Source organism: Neoarius graeffei, chromosome 4, assembly GCF_027579695.1.
Source record: "Neoarius graeffei isolate fNeoGra1 chromosome 4, fNeoGra1.pri, whole genome shotgun sequence".
Classification (NCBI taxonomy): domain Eukaryota; kingdom Metazoa; phylum Chordata; class Actinopteri; order Siluriformes; family Ariidae; genus Neoarius; species Neoarius graeffei.
In genome coordinates this window covers 19,108,633-19,129,739 of record NC_083572.1, presented here as the reverse complement: position 1 = coordinate 19,129,739, position 21,107 = coordinate 19,108,633, and the positions used below count along the sequence as shown (strand labels likewise).

General features: G+C 44.2%; 2 protein-coding genes across 6 annotated transcripts; both read right to left on the bottom strand.

Annotated features, from left to right (window-relative positions):
• Positions 1-225: 225 nt before the first annotated feature.
• Positions 226-1,158, bottom strand: cdk5r2a (cyclin dependent kinase 5, regulatory subunit 2a (p39)). The gene has a single exon (XM_060918157.1). It carries the CDS (start codon positions 1,156-1,158, stop codon positions 226-228), a length of 933 nt encoding a protein of 310 aa, XP_060774140.1.
• A 6,855-nt stretch (positions 1,159-8,013) lies between these two features.
• wnt6a (wingless-type MMTV integration site family, member 6a) lies at positions 8,014-19,575 on the bottom strand. Of its 5 annotated transcripts, none has more exons than XM_060918979.1 (5): positions 18,844-19,575; positions 17,345-17,565; positions 13,805-14,121; positions 10,166-10,609; positions 8,014-8,561 (listed from the first exon to the last, which is right to left on the bottom strand). In XM_060918979.1, exons 1-5 carry the CDS (start codon positions 18,903-18,905, stop codon positions 8,313-8,315), a joined length of 1,293 nt encoding a protein of 430 aa, XP_060774962.1. In that variant the 5' UTR covers positions 18,906-19,575; the 3' UTR covers positions 8,014-8,312. The 5 variants fall into 5 exon arrangements, with proteins under 5 accessions (XP_060774962.1, XP_060774964.1, XP_060774963.1 ...); XM_060918981.1 differs by having other exon boundaries at positions 10,322-10,609; XM_060918980.1 differs by having other exon boundaries at positions 17,345-17,553.
• Positions 19,576-21,107: the final 1,532 nt, after the last annotated feature.

The following is a 21,107-nucleotide window of genomic DNA, read 5'->3' as shown; positions in this document are numbered from 1 at the left end:
GACATTCACGGGGTCAACGTGGTGGTTATTATACACATATAATAACATTAAACCCCTGTCTTGGAGGTGAGGCCTTTTTTTTTAATTCACCGGCAGTACAAAGCGTGAAACAGACTTCACGCCTTCTCCCGTTCAGGGCCTTACATTCAATCCACCCTTCATGGACGGGGTGTAGGCTATGGGGAGCTTAACAGAGAGCTTCTCTCTCGCTGCGTTAAAATAAAGCTAGCGATCCAAGGTGTTTGTCCATTTAGCATTACTGTCCTTCGGGCCTCCTTCGTTCTTGAGGTCCTGAAAAACCTCGGTGAAGAAGTGCGGGTCGGCGTTGATCTGCAGCATTTTGGCACTCATTTTGTCAATGATGCGCAGCGAGCGCTCCCAGAACACCTCCTTGTTGGTCTCGACCAGAAAAGGCTTAAGCGGGTACGAGATCTCGTTGCCCATGTAGGAGTAGGCCAGGTATAAGCAGGTGAGGAATGTGGCCTGCAGCTCGTACTCGCTGCTGATGTCCTCGGTCACGGCTTCCCGACACAGCAGGTAGACGAACACGAGGTTGGCGGGCGTGATGAAACCTTGGTCCTGCCAGCCTTGGATGAGCAGCGAGCGGTCAACATTACGGAACCACAGGATGATCTCGTTGGGGCTCAGCTCTTTGAGCTTGTAGCACCTGCGGCACATGAACTCGCTCAGGCAGCGGAGCAGTTCGCCAGTGGACGCCTGGACGATCACGCGGCGTGGGGAGATTATCGAGCGGGTGCTGGCTTGTCTCTGGACCGGCAGGAGCTGCTTTCCGTTCTGTGAGCCATTTTGGGTTTGATTGGCGCGAAGACTTTTATCTGGAACAGTCGGAACCGGCACTGCTAGCGGTCCAGGCTTTTTGCGCTCGGAGCCTGATTGCGATTTCTTGAGATTTTCGGTGTTCAGCTGGTCCACAGGGTTCGTGATTTGAGAAACTGGGGGATTGGGGTTCACTTTTTTGGCACTCTTCTTCTTGGCCGACGCGGCCACTAACCTCTTCCACGTCAATGCTGATATGAGAACGGAATGACGCTTGAGGCTTTTCTCCGTCTTGCCGCTGGCACCGTGTCCAGCTTCCGTTTTTTCGTCCAGGATCCCTCCTTTCCTGGAGGTGGGAGAAATTGAGAGCACTGTGCCCATCCTTGCGGTTGACGACCAACACCCACCGGCCTGTTGGAATGCTATGTCTCTCGCCTTGTGTCCCGTAGACTGCGCCGGGGAGGTGCAACTTCACAATCAGAGATTCTCGTCCATTTACGGTACGACTCACCGGACCATTGCACAGACAGCGAGGAAAAGAAAAACGGCAGCTATTGAATCACAGAGATTACGGCACCAATAAAATATGTGAGTCTGCAACATTCGTGCGCGCGCTCCGCCACTCCTTCTGCATCCCGCTGCGCGCGCAGCCTTTACCGAGCGCGAGGAATGGGCAGGACCTGAGATGTGTAGTCGGGCAAAAACACACACGGCAAAGACCTGTAAGCCGGGATAATCCTCCCCACTTGTCCAATCCCTGGTCAATGCACCATGATTGATCAATTATTCCACCAATCCGAGGGGGTGATAAAAGCAGCGTCTACCTGTTTCTCAACGGATCATGTTTATGGGTTACACCGTTTGTTTCAGTTTTTATTTGATATTTTTGCTTCAGGTTATAGTTCATATTTCAGCAAAAAATAGGACAACATTAATCAAATGCAGGATGACGTCATACCTTGTCAGACCATAGCCTGGTGCTTTGATTTAAGTCAAGTACTTTAATTGATGAGCTGACAGAGGAAGGATGGAACACAGAGGTATAGAGAAAAGGAAAAACAATTTCACATCACATCTCTTTCACAGGCTTTTACCACCTACTTGTGGATATAATTAGACAAAATTAGATTGTTAGCATTTGCATGCACAAAAGGTTCCTTGTAAATATGTCCAAGAGGGAAAATAAAATCATCAAGTTGGATAGTCTGGACAATTGTATAATCTTCATTCATCATTAAAGAAAAAAAAACCTTCCCTGATATATCAAGAAGATATATCATATATTCATTTCAATTCACCTGCTGCTAGTCCACGGCCAGGTGTGAAGTAATGTAACTGTTCTCAAAGCATGACCAGGGATTCACAGAGCCATGCAATCCCTCCCTCTAGTGGTCGATTAAGTAGATATAAAACAGCCATGTGTTTACTTCCCAAATCTATCAGTTAATTTCGGAGCTGACTGTATTCAAAGTCAATTTCTTCTGTTACACTACACCTCATGTTGTCTCATAAATACCCTGGACAGTAGTAATTGGTTGAGGCAGGAGTGGCAATCATATGGCCCAATAAAGGTTCTAGGCTGGCACACTGTTAGAAGAAGAAGCCTTTATTTGTCACATGCACACTCAAGCACAGTGAAATTCCTCCTCTGCATTTAACCCAGCTGAAGCAGTGAACACACGCATGCACAAGTGAGCAACTACAGTTAGGGGTTAGGTGCCTTACTCAAGAACACTCCAGCCATGATACAGAGGAAAATGCTGTTCTCGTCTTGTCTTCTTCCGCTTACCCGGGGCCAGGTCGCGGAGGCAGCAGTCTGAGCATGGAAGCCCAAACCTCCCTCTCCCCAGACACCTCGGCCAGCTCCTTGGGAAGAACACCGAGGCATTCCCAGGCCAGCCGAGAGACATAGTCCCTCCAGCGTGTTCTGGGTCTTCCCCGGGGCCTCCTCCCAGGGGGACATGCCTGGAACACCTCCCCAGGGAGGTGTCCAGGAGGCATCCGAAAGAGATGCCCGAGCCACCTCAGCTGATTCCTCTCGATGTGGAGGAGCAGTGGCTCTACTCCAAGCTCCTCCCGAGTGACTGTGCTTCTCACCCTATCTCTAAGGGAGCACCCAGCCATCCTGTGAAGGAAACTCATTTCGGCCACTTGTATCCACGATCTTGTTCTTTCGGTCATTACCCAAAGCTCATGACCATAGGTGAGAGTCGGAACGTAGATCGGCAGCTTCGCCTTTTGGCTCAGCTCCTTCTTCACCACAACGGACCGGTAAAGTGACCGCATCACTGCAGAGGCTGCACCAATCTGCCTGTCGATAGAGATCCTTCCCTCACTCGTGAACAAGATCCCAAGATACTTAAACTCCTCCACTTGAGGCAGGACTTCTCCACCAACCTTGAGAGGGCAAGCCACCCTTTTCCGGTCGAGAACCATGGCCTCGGACTTGGAGGTGCTGATTCTCATCCCAGCTGCTTCACACTCGACTGCAAACCGCCCCAGTGCATGCTGAAGGTCCTGGTTTGAAGAAGCCAACAGGACAACATCATCCGCAAAAAGCAGAGATGAAATCCTGTGGTTCCCAAACAGGATTCCTTCCGGCCCCTGGCTGCGCCTAGAAATTCTGTCCATAAAAATTATGAACAGAACCGGTGACAAAGGGCAGCCCTGCCGGAGTCCAACATGCACTGGGAACAGGTCTGACTTACTGCTGGCAATGCGAACCAGACTCCTGCTCCGTTCGTACAGGGACCAGACAGCCCTTAGCAAAGAGCCCCGAACCCCATACTCCCGAAGCACCCCCCACAGAATACTACGAGGGACACGGTCGAATGCCTTCTCCAGATCCACAAAGCACATGTGGACTGGTTGGGCAAACTCCCATGAACCCTCAAGCACCCTATGAAGGGTATAGAGCTGGTCCAGTGTTCCACGACCAGGACGAAAACTGCATTGTTCCTCCTGGATCTGAGGTTCGACTATTGGCCGAATTCTCCTCTTCAGTACCCTGGAGTAAACCTTCCCGGGGAGGCTGAGAAGTGTGATTCCCCTATAATTGGAGCACACTCTCCGGTCCCCTTTCTTAAAAAGAGGGACCACCACCCCAGTCTGCCACTCCAGAGGCACTGTCCCTGACCGCCATGCGATGTTGCAGAGGCATGTCAGCCAAGACAGCCCCACAACATCCAGAGACTTGAGATACTCAGGGCGGATCTCATCCACCCCCAGTGCCTTGCCACCGAGGAGCTTGCAAACCACCTCAGTGACTTCGGCTTGGGTAATGGACGAGTCCATCTCTGAGTCATCAGCCTCCGCTTCCTCAATGGAAGATGTGACAGTGGGATTGAGGAGCTCCTCAAAGTATTCCTTCCACCGCCCGACAATGTCCCCAGTCGAGGTCAACAGCTCCCCACCTGCACTGTAAACAGTGTTGGCAGAGTACTGCTTCCCCCTCCTGAGGTGCCGGATGGTTTGCCAGAATTTCTTCGAGGCCGACCGATAGTCCTCCTCCATGGCCTCACTGAACTCGTCCCAGTTCCGAGTTTTTGCCTCCGCAAATGCCCGAGCTGTGGCACGCCTGGCCTGCCGATACCCGTCAGCTGCCTCAGGAGTCCCGGAGGCCAACATGGCCCGAAAGGACTCTTTCTTCAGCTTGACAGCATCCCTTACTTCTGGTGTCCACCACCGGGACACCAGACTCAATGTCCCCCATCTCCCCCGGAAGCTAGGAAACACTCTCCTGGAGGTGGGAGTTAAAGACCTCCCTGACAGAGTGCTTGGCCAGACGTTCCCAGCAGACCCTCACCATACGTTTGGGCCTGCCAGGTCTGTCCGGCTTCCTCCTCCGCCAGCGGATCCAAATCACCACCAGGTGGTGATCAGTTGACAGCTCAGCCCCTCTCTTCACCCGAGTGTCCAAGACATAGGGCCGAAGATCAGATGAAACGACAACAAAGTCGATCATCGACCTCCGACCTAAGGTGTCCTGGTGCCACGTGCACTTATGGACACCCCTATGCTTGAACATGGTGTTCGTTATGGACAAACTGTGACTAGCACAGAAGTCCAATAACAAAACACCACTCGGGTTCAGATTGGGGAGGCCGTTCCTCCCAATCAGACCCCTCCAGGTATCACTGTCGTCGCCCACGTGAGCGTTGAAGTCCCCCAGTAGAACAATGGAGTCCCCAGTCTGAGCACCTCTCAGTACCTCTCCCAAGGACTCCAAGAAGGCCAGATACTCTATACTGCTATTCGGCCTGTAGGCACAAACAACAGCAAGAGCCCTCTCCCCGACCCGAAGGCGCAGAGAGGCTACCCTCTCGTTCACCGGGATAAACTCCAACACATGGCGGCTGAGCTGGGGAGCTATAAGCAAGCCCACACCAGCCTGCCGCCGCTCACCATGGGCAACTGCAGAAAAGTGGAGAGTCCAGCCCCTCTCGAGGAGCTGGGTTCCGGAGCCCAAGCTGTGCATGGAGGTGAGCCTGACTATCTCTAGCCGGTACCTCTCAACCTCCCGCACAAGCTCAGGCTCTTTCCCCCCCAGCGAAGTGACATTCCATGTCCCAACAGCTAGCCGCTGTGTTCGGGGATCAGGTCGTCGAGGCCCCTGCCTTCGACTGCCACCCAATCCACACTGCACCGGCCCCCTACGGCTACCTCTGTGGGTGGTGAACCCACAGGAGGTCGGGCCCATGTCACCGTTTCAGGCTGAGCCCGGCCGGGCCCCATGGGCAAAGGCCCGGCCACCAAGCGCTCACATATGAGCTCCAACCCCGGGCCTGGCTCCAGGGTGGAGCCCCGGCTGCGCCATACCGGGCGACGTCACGGTCCTTGGTCTTTTATCCATAAGGGTTTTGGTGAACTGCTCTTGGTCTGGCCTATCACCTAGGACCTGTCTGCCTTGGGAGACCCTAACAGGGGCGTAATGCCCCTGACAACATAGCTCCTAGGATCATTCAAGCACGCAAACCCCTCCACCACAATAAGGTGGCAGTCCTAGGAGGGGGGAAAATGCTGTTCATTCACTAAAATCCCATCACATTTTTCTTGCCAGTTCCTGGAATCGAACCAGCAAGCCATTGGGCCCAAGGCTGCATCTCTAACCCACAGGCTGTGTGCATGCACATACCAGCCAGTCTCTGTTAATCCACTAAGGAGCAAAATATAGCCATTCTCTCAGGGTCATAAACTCTACTGACAAAATGTGCTAATGTTCTTTATTAGCAAGCTAAAATAAATTGACATAAAATCCTGATTAAATCCATTTCCCAATTAAAACCATGCTGTACTGTATATCATCTCAGTTTTGTCTAGAGTTCCAGGTTTTAACACTACAAAATGTGGAAAAGTTCAAGAGGGGGTGAATACTTATGCAAAACATAGTATGGAAAAACCATTATTTGGAAAATGTGTTTTCTTAGTCATGAATTTCAGGCTGTTCATCTGTTTTGTCATTGATATGTTTGATCAATTTGTGCATTCAGAATGTACCTTTCAGGTAAATGCTGAAAAATAATCACAATTTAGAGGACATGACAGGAGTTGGGTGGCATGAGGTTTGAACCTCATGGCTGATGGGGGCCTTTCTGTGTGGAGTTTGCATGTTGTCTGTGTGGAGCTGCTCCAGTTTCCTCCACTATTCAAAGACATGCGGTTAGGTGAACTGGCTACTCTAAATTGCTCATAGGTGTGAATGGTTGGGTGGGAACTGCTCTATGTTCTTGACATCCACCCTGGGCTAGCTAACAAATCTGCAGTAAGCAGTCAACTACGGTTGACATACAAGAAGAAGACAGGAGTTGATTCACTTGTAAAGACAAAGTCAACACGATAGATACAAATACACTGAATGACAGCATAGTGTTTCAGCACTATGAAAAACAACAACCATGACTCATACTGTAAGAATGATGCTCGTAAGCCAAGCTGTACAAAAACAGGTCATGCCTCCATGTTTTGGAACATTATTTCATAGTTTTTTCCAATATCAACAGCACACATTTAAATGCAAAAATGTGTGCAATCAAAAAAAAAACTGATCTTGTGAAAAAAAAAACCTTTCATCATCTAATTTAAGCAACAAACATTTTGATGACCAATGAGAGAGTTCCCTTTTTTTACGCTCCCTGCACAAAAAAAAGTTCTCATATAATACCAGTATTATGCCAGAAGATGGCAGTATTGCATCTTAATGCTAAAGTCTAAATGCTGGCAGCAGCTCAACAAATACAGTTCCCAGTTAATGGTTCATAGGTATTTAGCACAGAAGTCTTTTAGCACAAGTCTTTTAACAGAAATCCAAAGTCTTTTAGCACAAATCCATCCACTCATCCATCTATTATCTGTAGCCACTTATCCTGTCCTACAGGGTCACAGGCAAGCTGGAGCCTATCCCAGCTGACTATGGGTGAGAGACAGGGTGTCCTGGACAAGTTGCCAGGTCATCACAGGGCTAACACATAGACAACCATTCATGCTCACATTCACACCTATGGTCAATTTAGAGCCACCAATTAGCCTAACCTGCATACCTTTGGGGGAAACCGGAGCACCCGGAGGAAACCCACGCAGACACAGGGAGAACATGCAAACCCCATTCAGAAAGGCTCTTGTTGGCCACTGTGCTCGAACCCAGGACCTTCTTGCTGTGAGGTGACAGTGCTAACCACTACACCACCGTGCCGCCCTAGCACAAGATCCAAGAACACTTAATCTTTATTATGAATACTTACTGATCATGTTTAAAGATGTTTGATGGACTTTTTTATGAAAGTTGCTGAGATTCCAAGCGATTGTATTTCTCCACTCCACCATCTTGAAACTGCCATGTTTGACATAGCCCATATGTTAGTCACCAATCCACCCTCCAAATTATTTAACACAGTATGTACCCTGACACAGTACACTGCTACAGCTAACTTCCAGGTTTGTTTTGTCGGCAAAACACATGTTGTCAAGCAGGACAAGAGACATAATTCCCCGGTTAATTACTTTGGCAAACACGTAATTACTGACAGTCAGTTGAGTTTGTGATATGATCAGAAGTGACTGAAGTTATCTGTGAAGGTGCCCACAATTCAAGGTTTGTAATGGCTTCACTACAAATATCCAAAGACACCAAAGAATTGGATTTTCAGTCCACATTTCAGGGATCAACAGCTGATCCTTTTTTTTTTTTTAAATATTTTTATTACATTTTCTCAAAACGCAAAACACACTGAACTGCTCAGACATGACAGAAAAAAAACCCACACAGCAGAATGTGGGCATGTGGGTACAGTAAATAGAAAATAAATATGAAAATTAAAATAAATGACAGTGGGCACAGTCTCCATCCAGCCCCCTCCCTTTTAATCTCCTGCAGCAAGACAGGGCAGTATCCAAATAGGAATCAATACAGAGCATACAAACATAGCAAGGCTACAAGGTGCTTGTTAGATAGTGAGCACTTAAAACAAAGTCACAGAGACAGGCTAGGCTGATCTGGGAAATCCACGAAGCAAGGAAGATGACAGCTTGGGCCCAATATGCTACAAATAAGGGTCCCAAACCTTATAGAAAGCATCTATTTTGGAGTGAAGCATGCATGTGATGTATTCACTAGGAATGCAGTCCATAACAATGTTGTGCCATGATTTTTTTTTTGTTGTTGGAGCAACATTCTTGATCCAGAAGAGTAGAATGTTCTTTCTAGCAGCAAAGGTCAGTATATTGAAAAGTCTCCTGTGTTTACTGATCCGACCATCTGGGAGACCAAGTATCATGCACAGAGGGTCCATCTGTATTGGGACACCAAAGATAGCAGTCAGTTCAATCACAATACTAGACCAATACTTCTGTAACTTCACACATGACCAGAAGCAGTGAGCATAACTACCAGTCTCAGAATTGCATTTCCAACAAAGCGGGGCAATATTAGCGTCCATTTTGTTCTTGACAACAGGTGTTATATGCATGCGATGTACAATTCTGAGCTGTATGGATTCAACAGCTGATCCTTAACATGCACAGCAGCAGAAATTCCGGCTTCCAGTCCCTAAGCAATCATAATAAACCCCTTCCGATATCAAGATGAGTATTATTTTTTTTTTTTTATTGTGACCAAGGGTGACCAAGGCCACAAGGTTGATAGTTTGATGACAAAATCTCTATATTTTAGCCACCAAGGCTGAATTATTCTCTTCACTGGACAATATTTTATTTAATTAAATTGGTACTCTTTCCAAAAAAAGAATGTATGTAATGTATTTTGCTGAAATTTGTCCCTAGATGTGACTGAGTGTGTGTGTGTGTGTATGCATGGTGCCCTATGATGGACCTGCTTTACTTCCCATCCAGGGTGTATTCCTGCCTCAGGCACAGTGTTCCTAGGATAGATTCTGGATTCACTGTGACCCAAAACAGGATAAAGCAGTTACTGAAGATGACTGAATCAATACTGGCTTGTCTTGCTATGGTACAGTGTATAGACTCATGCCAGGGAGTGTGAGACACTTAACAGTGACACAATGCGATTTAAAAAAAAAAAAAAGTGATCAAAATCAAGGTTGTAAAGAGGAGGAGGAGGAGGTGGGGCACCATGGACTCTCCCCAGACTGAGGTAAGTAAGGTAATGACTGTGAATGACTTTTTAGTAAAGATTTTGCTAATAATGTATTTTAATCTTAAGGCCTAAAATCAGTTAAACATTGAACACTGCTAATATAAATAATGTTGTAATGTTTAATTTGAAAATAGCTGTTAAATTGCATTTCAAGATATTGAAATATGGATTAATCAAGCATTTAAAAATGAAATAAAATCTTATTTTACAATTTTACTGCTGTTTGAATATTTTTTTTACTTTGTCTCATAAAAATACAGTGACACATGCTTGTATTTTTAATTTTACTGGATGTCAAGTAGCCAGAACCACACACAATATGTCTTAAATCATTCTTATGTAATGCATAACGACTTGATCTTATTTAAAGAAAATTAAACATGAAGCATAGAAAATTCAAATACAGACTAAAAGATTGAGATTAAATAAAATGTACACAACAGGTTTTTGGAAAGAAAAAATTTTGGCCTGCATAAATTAGGCAGATCTAGACTTTCCTTAGGAAACCTAATACATACATGTCCCAAATTATGCATGCAGGCAAGAAAAAAAAATGTTTGGGCTCGAAGAATGCTCAGTGGATATCAGTGTTGTGTCTTGTGAGTATATCTGATTGTCCTGATATGATTAGTCAGCATTTGGGGAATTTCTTTCAGAAATATTGCATTGATGAGAACACATCGGAGATGTCATATTTCCAAATGATTACCTGAGTTTAGTCTACAGGACAGAGAAAGTACAGTTTAATGCATTCAGTCGAGTCTAAAGGCAGATGCTGACCTCATGTCTCACAGTACACCGCTCACATTGTACCTCACAACACCACTGAAACCGGCACTGGCAATTCTCCTCATACTCAAGAGTGTGTGCTGTGTGTCCTTTATTGCAGCACAGCCACTCACAAGCTCCAGGTCCTGTTTCTGTATCGTTACACACCCGACCCTGTGTCCCTTCAGATCCTGTCCTGCGATTGGCCATGCAGAAATCCGGGGATTCATCTGAATAGATGAGATTGTGGGCACCCAGGTGTGGGACATCCCGGTCTAGGGGGACGAGGGATTTGCCGTCGTTGCCACCCATCACACGAACTGCCGTTTGGAAGCTCTGCATGAGATGGTTTCCAACCTGGCGGAACAGAGGCAACTTCCTCCAACAGCTGCGGAGCGTGCAGGAGCCAGAGAGGCCGTGACATTTACATTCAGGTCGCATATTGGTCTTTACAGCCTGCCTCGCACACACACACACACACACACACACACACACACACACACAGTTTACAAAAAAACAAGAAAGACATATTTACAAGCAGACACTTCAAGGAGAAGCATTTGGCTGGGGTTCATTTAAATTAATCTCTTAGACATAATTCATCTGTAATTCACAAGGTGATCTGTTGCCTGCCCTTTTAATTCATCGTGTTTTAATGTCTTGTGAGCGATGTGAAGAACATTACATTAAACTGCCATAGAGATGACTGTGCCTGGCGGCAACTGGCGAAATATTGCAAATACACACACTCACGGTTGTCTTACTATCATTAATTATTAATGCAGCTAATTAACTCTATACGACACCTACAGTGTCTTGAAAAAGTATTCATCCCCCTTGGTGTTTGTCCTGTTTTGTCCCAAGCTGTTACAAGCTGGAATTAAAATAGATTTTCGGGGGGTTAGCACCATTTGATTTACACAACATGCCTACAACTTTAAAGGTGAAAACTGTTGTTTTATTGTGACACAAACAATAATCAAGATGAAAAAACAGAAATCTGGAGTGTGCATAGATATTCACACCCCAAAGTCAATACTTTATAGAGCCACCTTTTGCTGCAATTACAGCTGCAAGTCTCTTGGGGTATGTCTCTATTAGTTCAGCACATCTAGCCACTGGGATTTTTGCCCATTCCTCAAGGCAAAACTGCTCCAACTCCTTCAAGTTAGATGGGTTGCACTGGTGTACAGCAATCTTCAAGTTATGTCACAGATTCTCAATTGGATTGAGGTCTGGGCTTTAACTAGGCCATTCCAAGACATTTACATGTTTCCCTTTAAACCACTCCAATGTAGCTTTAGCAGTATGTTTAGGGTCATTGTCCTGCTGGAATGTGAACCTTCATCCCAGTCTCAAACCTCTGGCCGACTCAAACAGGTTTTCCTCCAGAATTGCCCTGTATTTAGGGCCACCCATCTTTCCTTCAGTTCTGACCAGCTTTCCTGTCCCTGCAGATGAAAAACATCCCTACAGCATGATGCTGACACCACCATGCTTCGTTGTAGGAATGGTGTTCTCAGGGTGTTGGGTTTGCGCCACACATGGCATTTCCCATGACGGCCAAAAAGATAAATTTTAGTCTCATCTGACCAGAGAATCTTCATCCATGTGTTTGGGGAGTCTGCCACATGCTGTTGGGCAAACTCCAAACATGTTTTCTTATTGTGTTCTTTTTTTCTGGCCACTCTTCCATAAAGCCCTGCTCTGTGGAGTGTATGGCTTAAAGTGGTCCTATGGACAGATACTGCCATCTCCGCTGTGGATCTTTGCAGCTCCTTCGGTGTTATCTTTGTTGCATCTCTGATTAATGTCTGTGAGTTTTGGTGGGTGGCCTTCTCTTGTCAGGTTTGTAGTAGTGACATATTCTTTCCATTTTGCTATAATGGATTTAATGGTGCTCCATGGGATATTCAAAGTTTGGAATTTTTTTTTTTTATAACCCAACCCTGATCTATACTTCTTCACAACTTTGTCTCTGACCTGTTTGGAGGCTCCTTGGTTTTCATTTTTCTTGCTTTAGTAGTGTTGCAGAGACAGGGTCCTCCAGAACAAGTTGATTTATACAGACATCATGTGACAGATCATGTGACACTTTGATTGCACACAGGTGGATCTTAATCAACTAATTATGTGACTTATGAAGTGAATTGTTTGGACCAGCTCTTATTTAGGGGTTTCATATGAAAGGGGGTGAATACTTATGCACACTGTATATTTCTGTTTTTTTTATCTTAGTTATTGTTTGTGTCACAATAAAAAAATAAAATAATTTGCACCTTTTAAATATGTAAGCATGCTGTGTAAATCAAATGGTGCTAACCCTCCAAAAATCCATTTTAATTCCAGCTTGTAATGCGACAAAACAGGACAAACACCAAGGGGGATGAATACTTTTACAAGACACTGTACAGTAAGTCCAACCTTAAACACAGTAACCAAAATGAAACCATTTGGCTCTTTTAGTTTTTCAAATAAATAATTGTGGCTGTTTTTGCTTAAAACAGCAATTTTCCTCATGGGGACCAGCCAAACGTTCCCACAATGTCAAAACTCTCAGATATTCCTATCCTTGTGGGGATATTTGGTTGCCAACAAGATACCAAAACATGTTACACCATATCATAATACAGTTTTTACTCACAAACTTCACTCACAACAAAAAGGACTTGATTAATTGTGAAAAAACAATTTGTGCACTACACTATACTATACTAGCACTGTAATATGATATTTATGCAATATTTTCCACCCCTTAAAACTAATTTGCTCCATATTGTTCAAATGGAGTTGTACAGGAATAAAATTTTGTAAATGGGACACCTATTAAAATGGTATCATAACAACACCCTGTTAGCAAAAACACAGATTTCATTAAAGCAAAAACACAGAGCTCACTAAAGCAGAGAGAGAGAGAGAGAGAGAGAGAGAGAGACTGAACAATGTTGATGGTTCAACAGTGTTTCAGTTTCCTGCAGAGCGCTGCCGAGTTCAAGGAATTTGTACTAGACCCAAAACACAGGAGTTATCCTGAAAACAGTGGCTTCAGAGTCTGTGTTGTTCCATCATAACACCATTTTTAATAGTTTACTATGGTGTAGTATTTAGCACTGTCTGTCATAACTTCAAAAACACATGATCTAAATGACTGATTGATAAAAGCAATTGACCAATAATCTTTTAATTTATGATTTGGGGAGCATGGTGGTGGAGTGGGTAGCTTTGCCATGTCACAGCTCCATGGTCCCTGGTTCAGTTTATCTAAGCTGGGGTTACTGTCTATGTGGACTTTTTGTATGTTCTCTATTTGTCCACTTGGTTTTCTCCTGGGTTCTTGGGTTTTCTCCCATCTCCCAAAAAACATGCCACAAGTTTGAATGATGATTCTAAGGTATGAATGTGTGTGCATGGTGCCCTGCAATGGACGAGTGTCTGATCCAGTGTGTATTCCTGCCTAACACTAAGAGTTCTTGCGACAGGCTCTGTATCCACCATGATAAAGAGGCTACTGAAAATGTATGGTTGCATTCATGACTTTTATTACTCAATCACTTGAGGTAATATGTGCTAGACCTTGTTCAACCCATTTTAACTTATCTCTTCCTAATGCTCCTAATGCCCCCCTACCAGTAAAACATGCTGTTTCCATACCAGTCTGCCTGCCTCATTGTTGTGTAGATCAATCAGGCTCTTGATATCACTTTTGCCCTTCTGCTTCCTGGTGTCCATGAACTGCCGGGAAATCTTATAGCCATAGTCCACATCATCCCCACAACCTCCCCACTGCCAGTGCTGGTCCTGGAGCACAGGGTTTGGATTCTCCATAGCCTGCTCATTGGAGCTACCAGAAGAGCTTTTAATAGCCACACAACCACAATGTATCAGCTCCCCCTGGCTGCAGGCCCGTGTTACTGCATACAGCACTCCTGCAGCCGTGATGCCATTTACGAAGGCTGTCTCCCGAATATCTGAGAAGAAATAAAGCACTTAACATAACATACACAAATATACTTGTATGCATAATCTATGATGACATAATCTAAGAGCCGGTATGTATTGACCTGGGGGTGAATACTTATGCAACAAATACATTTCTCTCTTGCTCGCTTCTATCTATCTATCTATCTATCTATCTATCTATCTATCTATCTATCTATCTATCTATCTATCTATCTACTGTAGCCTTCTTCTGCTGTTGTAGCCCATCTGTCTGAAGGCTTGATGTGTTGCATTTTCAGAGATGCTTTTCTGCTCACCATGGTTGTAAAAAGTGGTTATTTGAGTTACTGTAGCCTTCTTGTAATGGGAGGTCAGGGCTTTGTTTAGGTCACTTAAGTTCTTTCATTCCAACTTTGGCAAACCATGTCTTCATGGACCGTGCTTTGTGCACAGGGGCATTGTCATGCTAGAACACATTTGGACAAGCCCCCTATAGTTTAGTGAAGGGAATATGGCATATAAAGATATTCTAGAAAATTTTGTGGTAACAGTTTGGGGAAGGCTGACATGCGTGTAATGGGTTGGTGTCCACATACTTTTGGCCATAGACTGTATATGCCTCCTCTGTTTAGTTAACAATTACAAAACACTTATTTATTTCCTATATTCTCCATTTTATTCTTGAAGATACATCCTGAATATACAAAGCATTACCTTATTGACCTAAATGCGTATGTATTCCTTGCACATCTGTCTTGTCTAGACTTGTCTGGATGTACCTTCATTTGCCAAAAGGGTGTGTTTTCTTCTAGAAGAATCAAGGAGATCTCTGAGAAGTGCTAATTATTGGTATCAAATTCACATAGGCCACATTCCATCTATCAGAACTGAGCAAATTGCTGACCTTTTGCATGTCACATTCCTGAAAGCCCTGCTCATACAGGTGTGTAATGAAGAGAAAATTCCTCTCATTTCTCAAACAGAAAGCTCGCTCAAGTTACAGTCATTATCTGGAACTCACACTGAGACAGTATTATACTTGAATTTAAATGGAAGGGGTGGGAGAAGATCATCGTTATTCATGTAGAGATTTATGATTTTGATTTTGGTTGAAGCACTCCTGGCCAGAGTGATGGTGGAACCCCTGCCCTCTCATGGCCTATATAAAAACTATATGTTGCAGACAAACTTGCTCACAACCGTCTAGCAAAAACTTAGTACCCAGGGTTTGAGCTTTTTCTGCTCCCAATACACCTGATTAAAATCAGGAAGCACTTGGCTGCGAGTTTCCTGGACTGAGGTTGAGAACCCCTGCTCTATTAAACTACCATAGGATTAGCACTCATGTCTTGCATTTCAATAATGCACTAACATGCTCTTGTTGATTCATGCCTGGGAAGTCTGTAGCACCTTCATCACACAAGTAGCCTCTTGCAGCACAAGGAGTGTATAAGGGAGTGGAGGGCATGTAGGAATTTGTCTATTTCCAATTAATATATTTCTTTTCAGGAAAATATTTTGGTACCTTCTTTAAATTCTAGGTGTTTTTATATGCCTTTTCTGTATTTTTATATTTTCATTATATTTTATATAGTAAAACTCTGATCTCAAACCTCGGCTGCCTTGTGGCATACCCATTCACGGGAAAGGCTTTGGAAGTCAACCCTGAGGAAAAATCCGGAGCTGGAGCCCCTAAGGCGGTTTGCAGCTGTTTTCAGCTACACTCTGGCAACTCCTGCGATGACACCGCTGTATCGCAAGCTGTATCGGCGACTGCCTTTTCCTTGAATCACATTGGTGGTGTAGAGAGGGGGGACCTACTGCATGGGCAACAGTTGGTTCTCCATACAATATGCCCAGGCTTGTGCCCTGGAGAGGACACTCCAGCATTGCTTGACAGTGTTGAAACAACACAGGAAGTGGCAGTTACCAGTTCTAAGCCTATTACTCGATTGGCGTAGGGTGAGGCACTAGGGGTCGCTTCCAACAGTGGGAGAAATCCTAGGATTTCACTGGACATCTACTGCCCACCTCAAGCTGGCCAGCCCCCAGCCAATAAGGTGATGTTCCGTCATGGTCTGCCTGCTTCACTGGGTGCATGGCGCATAAGGCAAACCTGACAAGCGGATTGTCAATCATGCACCAGGTAAAAATAAGCAAAAACAAAACAGCCAAGTTTGAAACTGAGCTGATGCGGCAAGCTGAGAAGAAACGACTCAAGAGGAAGTCCCTGCCACCAGCAGAGAAACCTGCCTGAGCCTTCACCTGCGCCCACTGTGACAGGGACTGTCACTCCTGCATCAGACTCCACAGTCACAACAGACGCTCTTCCTGGATAGGTGCCCAGGGCACAACTCCATAACCCCCGGGATTGACGAATACCTACTCTTTATTATATTGTACTGGCCTATCATTGAGAGATCAACAGTCATGGCCATCTGTACTCAGGTGCCAAGGGAGCAAATGTGGACATGGTATCTGTATAGGAGGGACAGCATACTGTCTCTCTTATCAATCACATACACACTAGCCAATCATTGGCATCGGTGAGCTGATGTATGTGGAAGAGGGTAGATAGCGCATTCCTCCAAGCATGAGAAGTAGTTCAAAAAAGATGCAGAAGTAATGGGATTTCTCCACAGGGAAAAGATTAGGGGAAGTCAGCAAGGGTGTGATTAAAAACAATATTAGAGCACAGAGACAGAGAGACTCTCACAGAGCGCTTGTCTCTATGTGTGCATGTGTCTGAAATACAGACAAGCCTCGCTAAACTGTGACTAATCTCTGACTAAGGAGTGAGTTGACACCCTGGTAGCTAAGCATCACTCTACATATTACACATTCCTTGGGAAAATGCTCCCACCAAACTCTCTTTCTGGGAATTTAAGAAGGTTCTATTTTCCAGGATAATTTTTTTTTCACTAACGAACAGACACTTCTTTTAAAATCTCAGGGTGTTTTCTGAAATAACTAAGGAGCAGTGTCACACTGGAATGGTATTTTTTTTTTTACAGTTGGCAATTTGAGATAACTTTGTAATTAAGATTGTAATTAAAGTCATTAATATTTCAAAGGAGTTAAATTAACAATAGCCAAACTTATAAATATACCCTGTGATTGCAGTCATGTTTTTAATACATGCTTTACCCTTGGATACATAAAAGCATTTTTTTTTTTGGAAAACTATCATTTCATGGAACACTTGCATTGACTTTATGGAGACATGAACACATTATTGTCAGTGAGATTCACCTTGTTGCAGGATCTTGCCAAGACTCTTGCCATGACCTGTACAGTTCCAGCGTTGATGGTGAAACTGGTGTTGGCATTCACGTATTCCTAACCGTGCACCTTTGGCAACTTCTTGGATTATTTCAGGTTGGGTTTGGCACAGTTCACTATATGCACCTCCTGCAGGCTTACTCCTCCTGCAAATGCTGTTTGGGTCCATCACAAGAGGACTGCCCATAATACTGCAGTTAGTGAAGTGGAATAATGTTAAGAACTTTTCTCAGAGCACACACACACACACACACACACTTTCTGAACATAATACACAGACCAAAAACGCTTTCTATGAAAGGATACAAGTAAACTTCTTTTTCTGTTTGTCTATAAAAGTAATTGTTTTGTGTTTTGATATGAAATGGCATGAACCATTTTCACATCTATTATCAGAGGAAGTCCAGGAAGTGCATCTTGTAAATGAACTGTGGGTGGTAGAAATGGGCAACTGGACTTGCTTGAAGATTCTTGAAAACTTTTCACCTCTCGTCCAAAAGGCTTTCTCAGTTCTGTCTGACTAATAGGGAGTATGACAGACAGAACTGAGGAAGCCTTTTGGACGAGAGGTGAAACGTTTTCAAGAATCTTCAAGCAAGTCCAGTTGCCCATTTCTACCACCCACAGTTTACTATGACCTGGATGATTGAGAATCTTCACAGACATCTTGTAAATGTCACTGAGGCAAATTTGAAACCATGAGGTCTCCCTGCTCATCTACAATACCCTCAGATATGATTACTCTCTCATAGATCATGACTGAGCTCATATGTTTCAGTAATGACAAGACTACCTGAAATTGTTCTTTACCTCTGCCAGCTTTATTGGAGGAGGTTATGTTTTTGCCTTCATTTGTTTGTCATTTGCTAACATAACTCAAAATGTAGTGAAATGATTTTGATGAAAATATGAAGAAAGGTGGGCCATGGGCCAAGGAACAAGTGATTAGATTTTGATGCGAATACAGATATATCCTGTTCTACAGGGTTGCAGGCAAGCTGGAGCCTAGCCCAGCTGAGTATGGGTGAAAGGTGTGGTACACCCTGGACAAATCGCCAGGTCATCGCAGGGCTGACACATAGAGACAAACAACCATTCACACTCACACCTACGGTCAATTTAGAGCCACCAATTAACCTAACCTGCATGTCTTTGGACTGTGGGGGGGAAACTGGAGCATCCGGAAGAAACCCACTCAGACACGGGGAGAACATGTAAACTCCACACAGAAAGGCCCTCATGACATTTGGTGTACAGCTTTAGTATTGTCCTAGGCTCAAGTGATTAGATTTTGATGTTGATAATATGTGGCTTAACAGAGGTATGCACACTACCGAATACCCTTAGTTTAATGTGCTGTAGTAGGCAATGCTATGCTTTCTATTAAGCAGCATGCAGTAAGTAACCAAATGCATAGGTAGATTTAGTTTATCCTTAATGCACCATATGCACGAAGTATTGCAACTTACCGCCACAGGTGACCGGTGAGAGTGAACACAAGAAGAAGGTGCGCTTGCGTTGGGAGCATCATCCAGCACACAATCGTTTAAAAGACATGAAATCCACCTGCAGCTATTTTACACAGATCATCGTGAAGAGCAGAGAACCTTAAAGCTCGCATCGTTTCATCCAGCGCGCAGGTTCTTCAGCTTCTGAGGCACAGCTGGTTATGGGGATTTGTTGAAGCCAAGAGATGCAGGATTTAAGGTGTACGATGAGTCCATATCATACTGTACATCAGAAGTGTGCATGGATAGCACCCTACGCCCTACGGAGAGTTTTCTAAATAAGCTCGAGCGCAGTTGACGCGTTCACGGTGCGCACGCGAGAGGAGCACGCGCGAGTTCCGCCTTCGTACCCGGTTTCTTTGGAGGCGTTTTGCACAAAGTGAGCCTCAAACTAAAGTTTGGTGTGCGTTTAATGACGTGGAAAAGAAAAACAGCCGTGCAGATGTGCCACTGAGAGGGAGAGAGACTTACAGAATAGCCCTGTCTGTTTTCTTTTCAATTTTATTGAAATCTTCTGTTTGGTTTTGCATTATGATGTCAGTTCTGGTATGTTTTTCATCAAACTTCCCCTTTGCTGTTTGTTGACCTTGGCAAGTCCTTCCAGGCCTCCAGCTAAGTCAATGTCTTGTGCTATCAAGTAGAGTTAAAATGTGAGAACGTTTACTGTACATTCTCTGCACACCTAAGAGAATGAATGTCAAATCCTGATGCCAAATCTCCAAACCCCTCCTGAAATATGAGGGCAAAGGAGGGAATGGAGCCTCCCTGATTTATCTTTGCTTACCTCCCACTCAGAGGACTGAGTGTCAGAGAAAGAGCACGATTTATCCATCAAGGGCAGAAAAAAAATGAGAGTGATGAGTGGTCACTGAAAGGATTTTAACCTGCCTACAGCTTGTGTTTTGATCAAACTTTTGCTTTTCGAAATAAAGGGTTCTTAGTTTACCAAAGCAGCACACCCTGCAAGTGAAACCCTCTACTGCAGGTTCTATATAGAGGGTTGGGGGAAAAAAAACCCCAACAAATCAGAAAATCTGTTTTTTAAACCCTAAAAAGAAATTTCAAAGAACAATATGTTTAAAACTTTAATATAGATATAAAATTAAAATCTGTAAAAAAGCATTTACAGGACTTTTATGAAACGGATGTACATCAGTTGTATAATATTCAAAATTAATCTGTTGTGCACCATAAGAGCCATATGACATTCAATTTGCACAGTCCACCAGTGTCTTTCTCTGGTATTTTATAAATTTCAAATGGTCTATGGGTGGTACAGTGGTGTAGTGGTTAGCACTGTCGCCTCACAGCAAGAAGGTCCTGGGTTCAAGCCCAGCAGCTGACAAGGGCCTTTCTATATGGCATGTTCTCCCTGTGTCTGAGTGGGTTTCCTCTGGGTGCTCTGTTTTCCCCCACAGTCCAGAGACATGCAGGTTAGGTTAATTGGTGGCTCTAAATTGACCGTAGGTGTGAGTGTGAATGGTTGTTTGTTTCTATGCATTAGCCCTGCGATGACCTGGGTGTACCCTGCCTCCTGCCCATAGTCAGCTGGGATAGGCTCTAGCTTGTCTGCAACCCTGTACAGGATAAGTGGCTACAGATAGTGGATAAATGGATGAAAACGGTCTACTTTGGTCTCAGAAACAGGAAACATAAATTAAATGATTTAAGAGGAAAAAAATAATAATCAGTATAGATATAGAGGCCTTGTTCTGATAATCAGGTGCAGGCATAAATCCTGAGGCACACATAATTTCCCAACTTATAAGAATGAAAACCTTGCTTAATAAAAGGCAATGCTGAATGTTTGGCTGCCAGCTGTTCTCACTGCCATGAGGTATGCACGATAACTTCAACTCTTTTCCAAGAAAATTACAGGCACTTTGCTTTTCCTACACTTTAGCAGCAACTAAAAATAAGAATTTCATTAGATTTCAGAGAGTCTCATAAACTTTATGAGATTCTATCTGCAAACATAACAGAAAGATAATAAGGTTTGTATCCTTACAGCCTGCGTATTACCAAATAAAAAAAAAATTACCTAATTGAATTAGTGTAAAAGAACGTAATTTCACAGAAGGGGTACATTTTGAGGTCAGCTATGAAAGAGAGAATTAAACAGTAATATTGGTATGCACTTTGTATATACTTTATGGCCAAAAGTTTGTGCTTTTTTTGCATCCAATTCCAGATTTAGTCCCTGTTGCTGTTATAATAACCTCCAC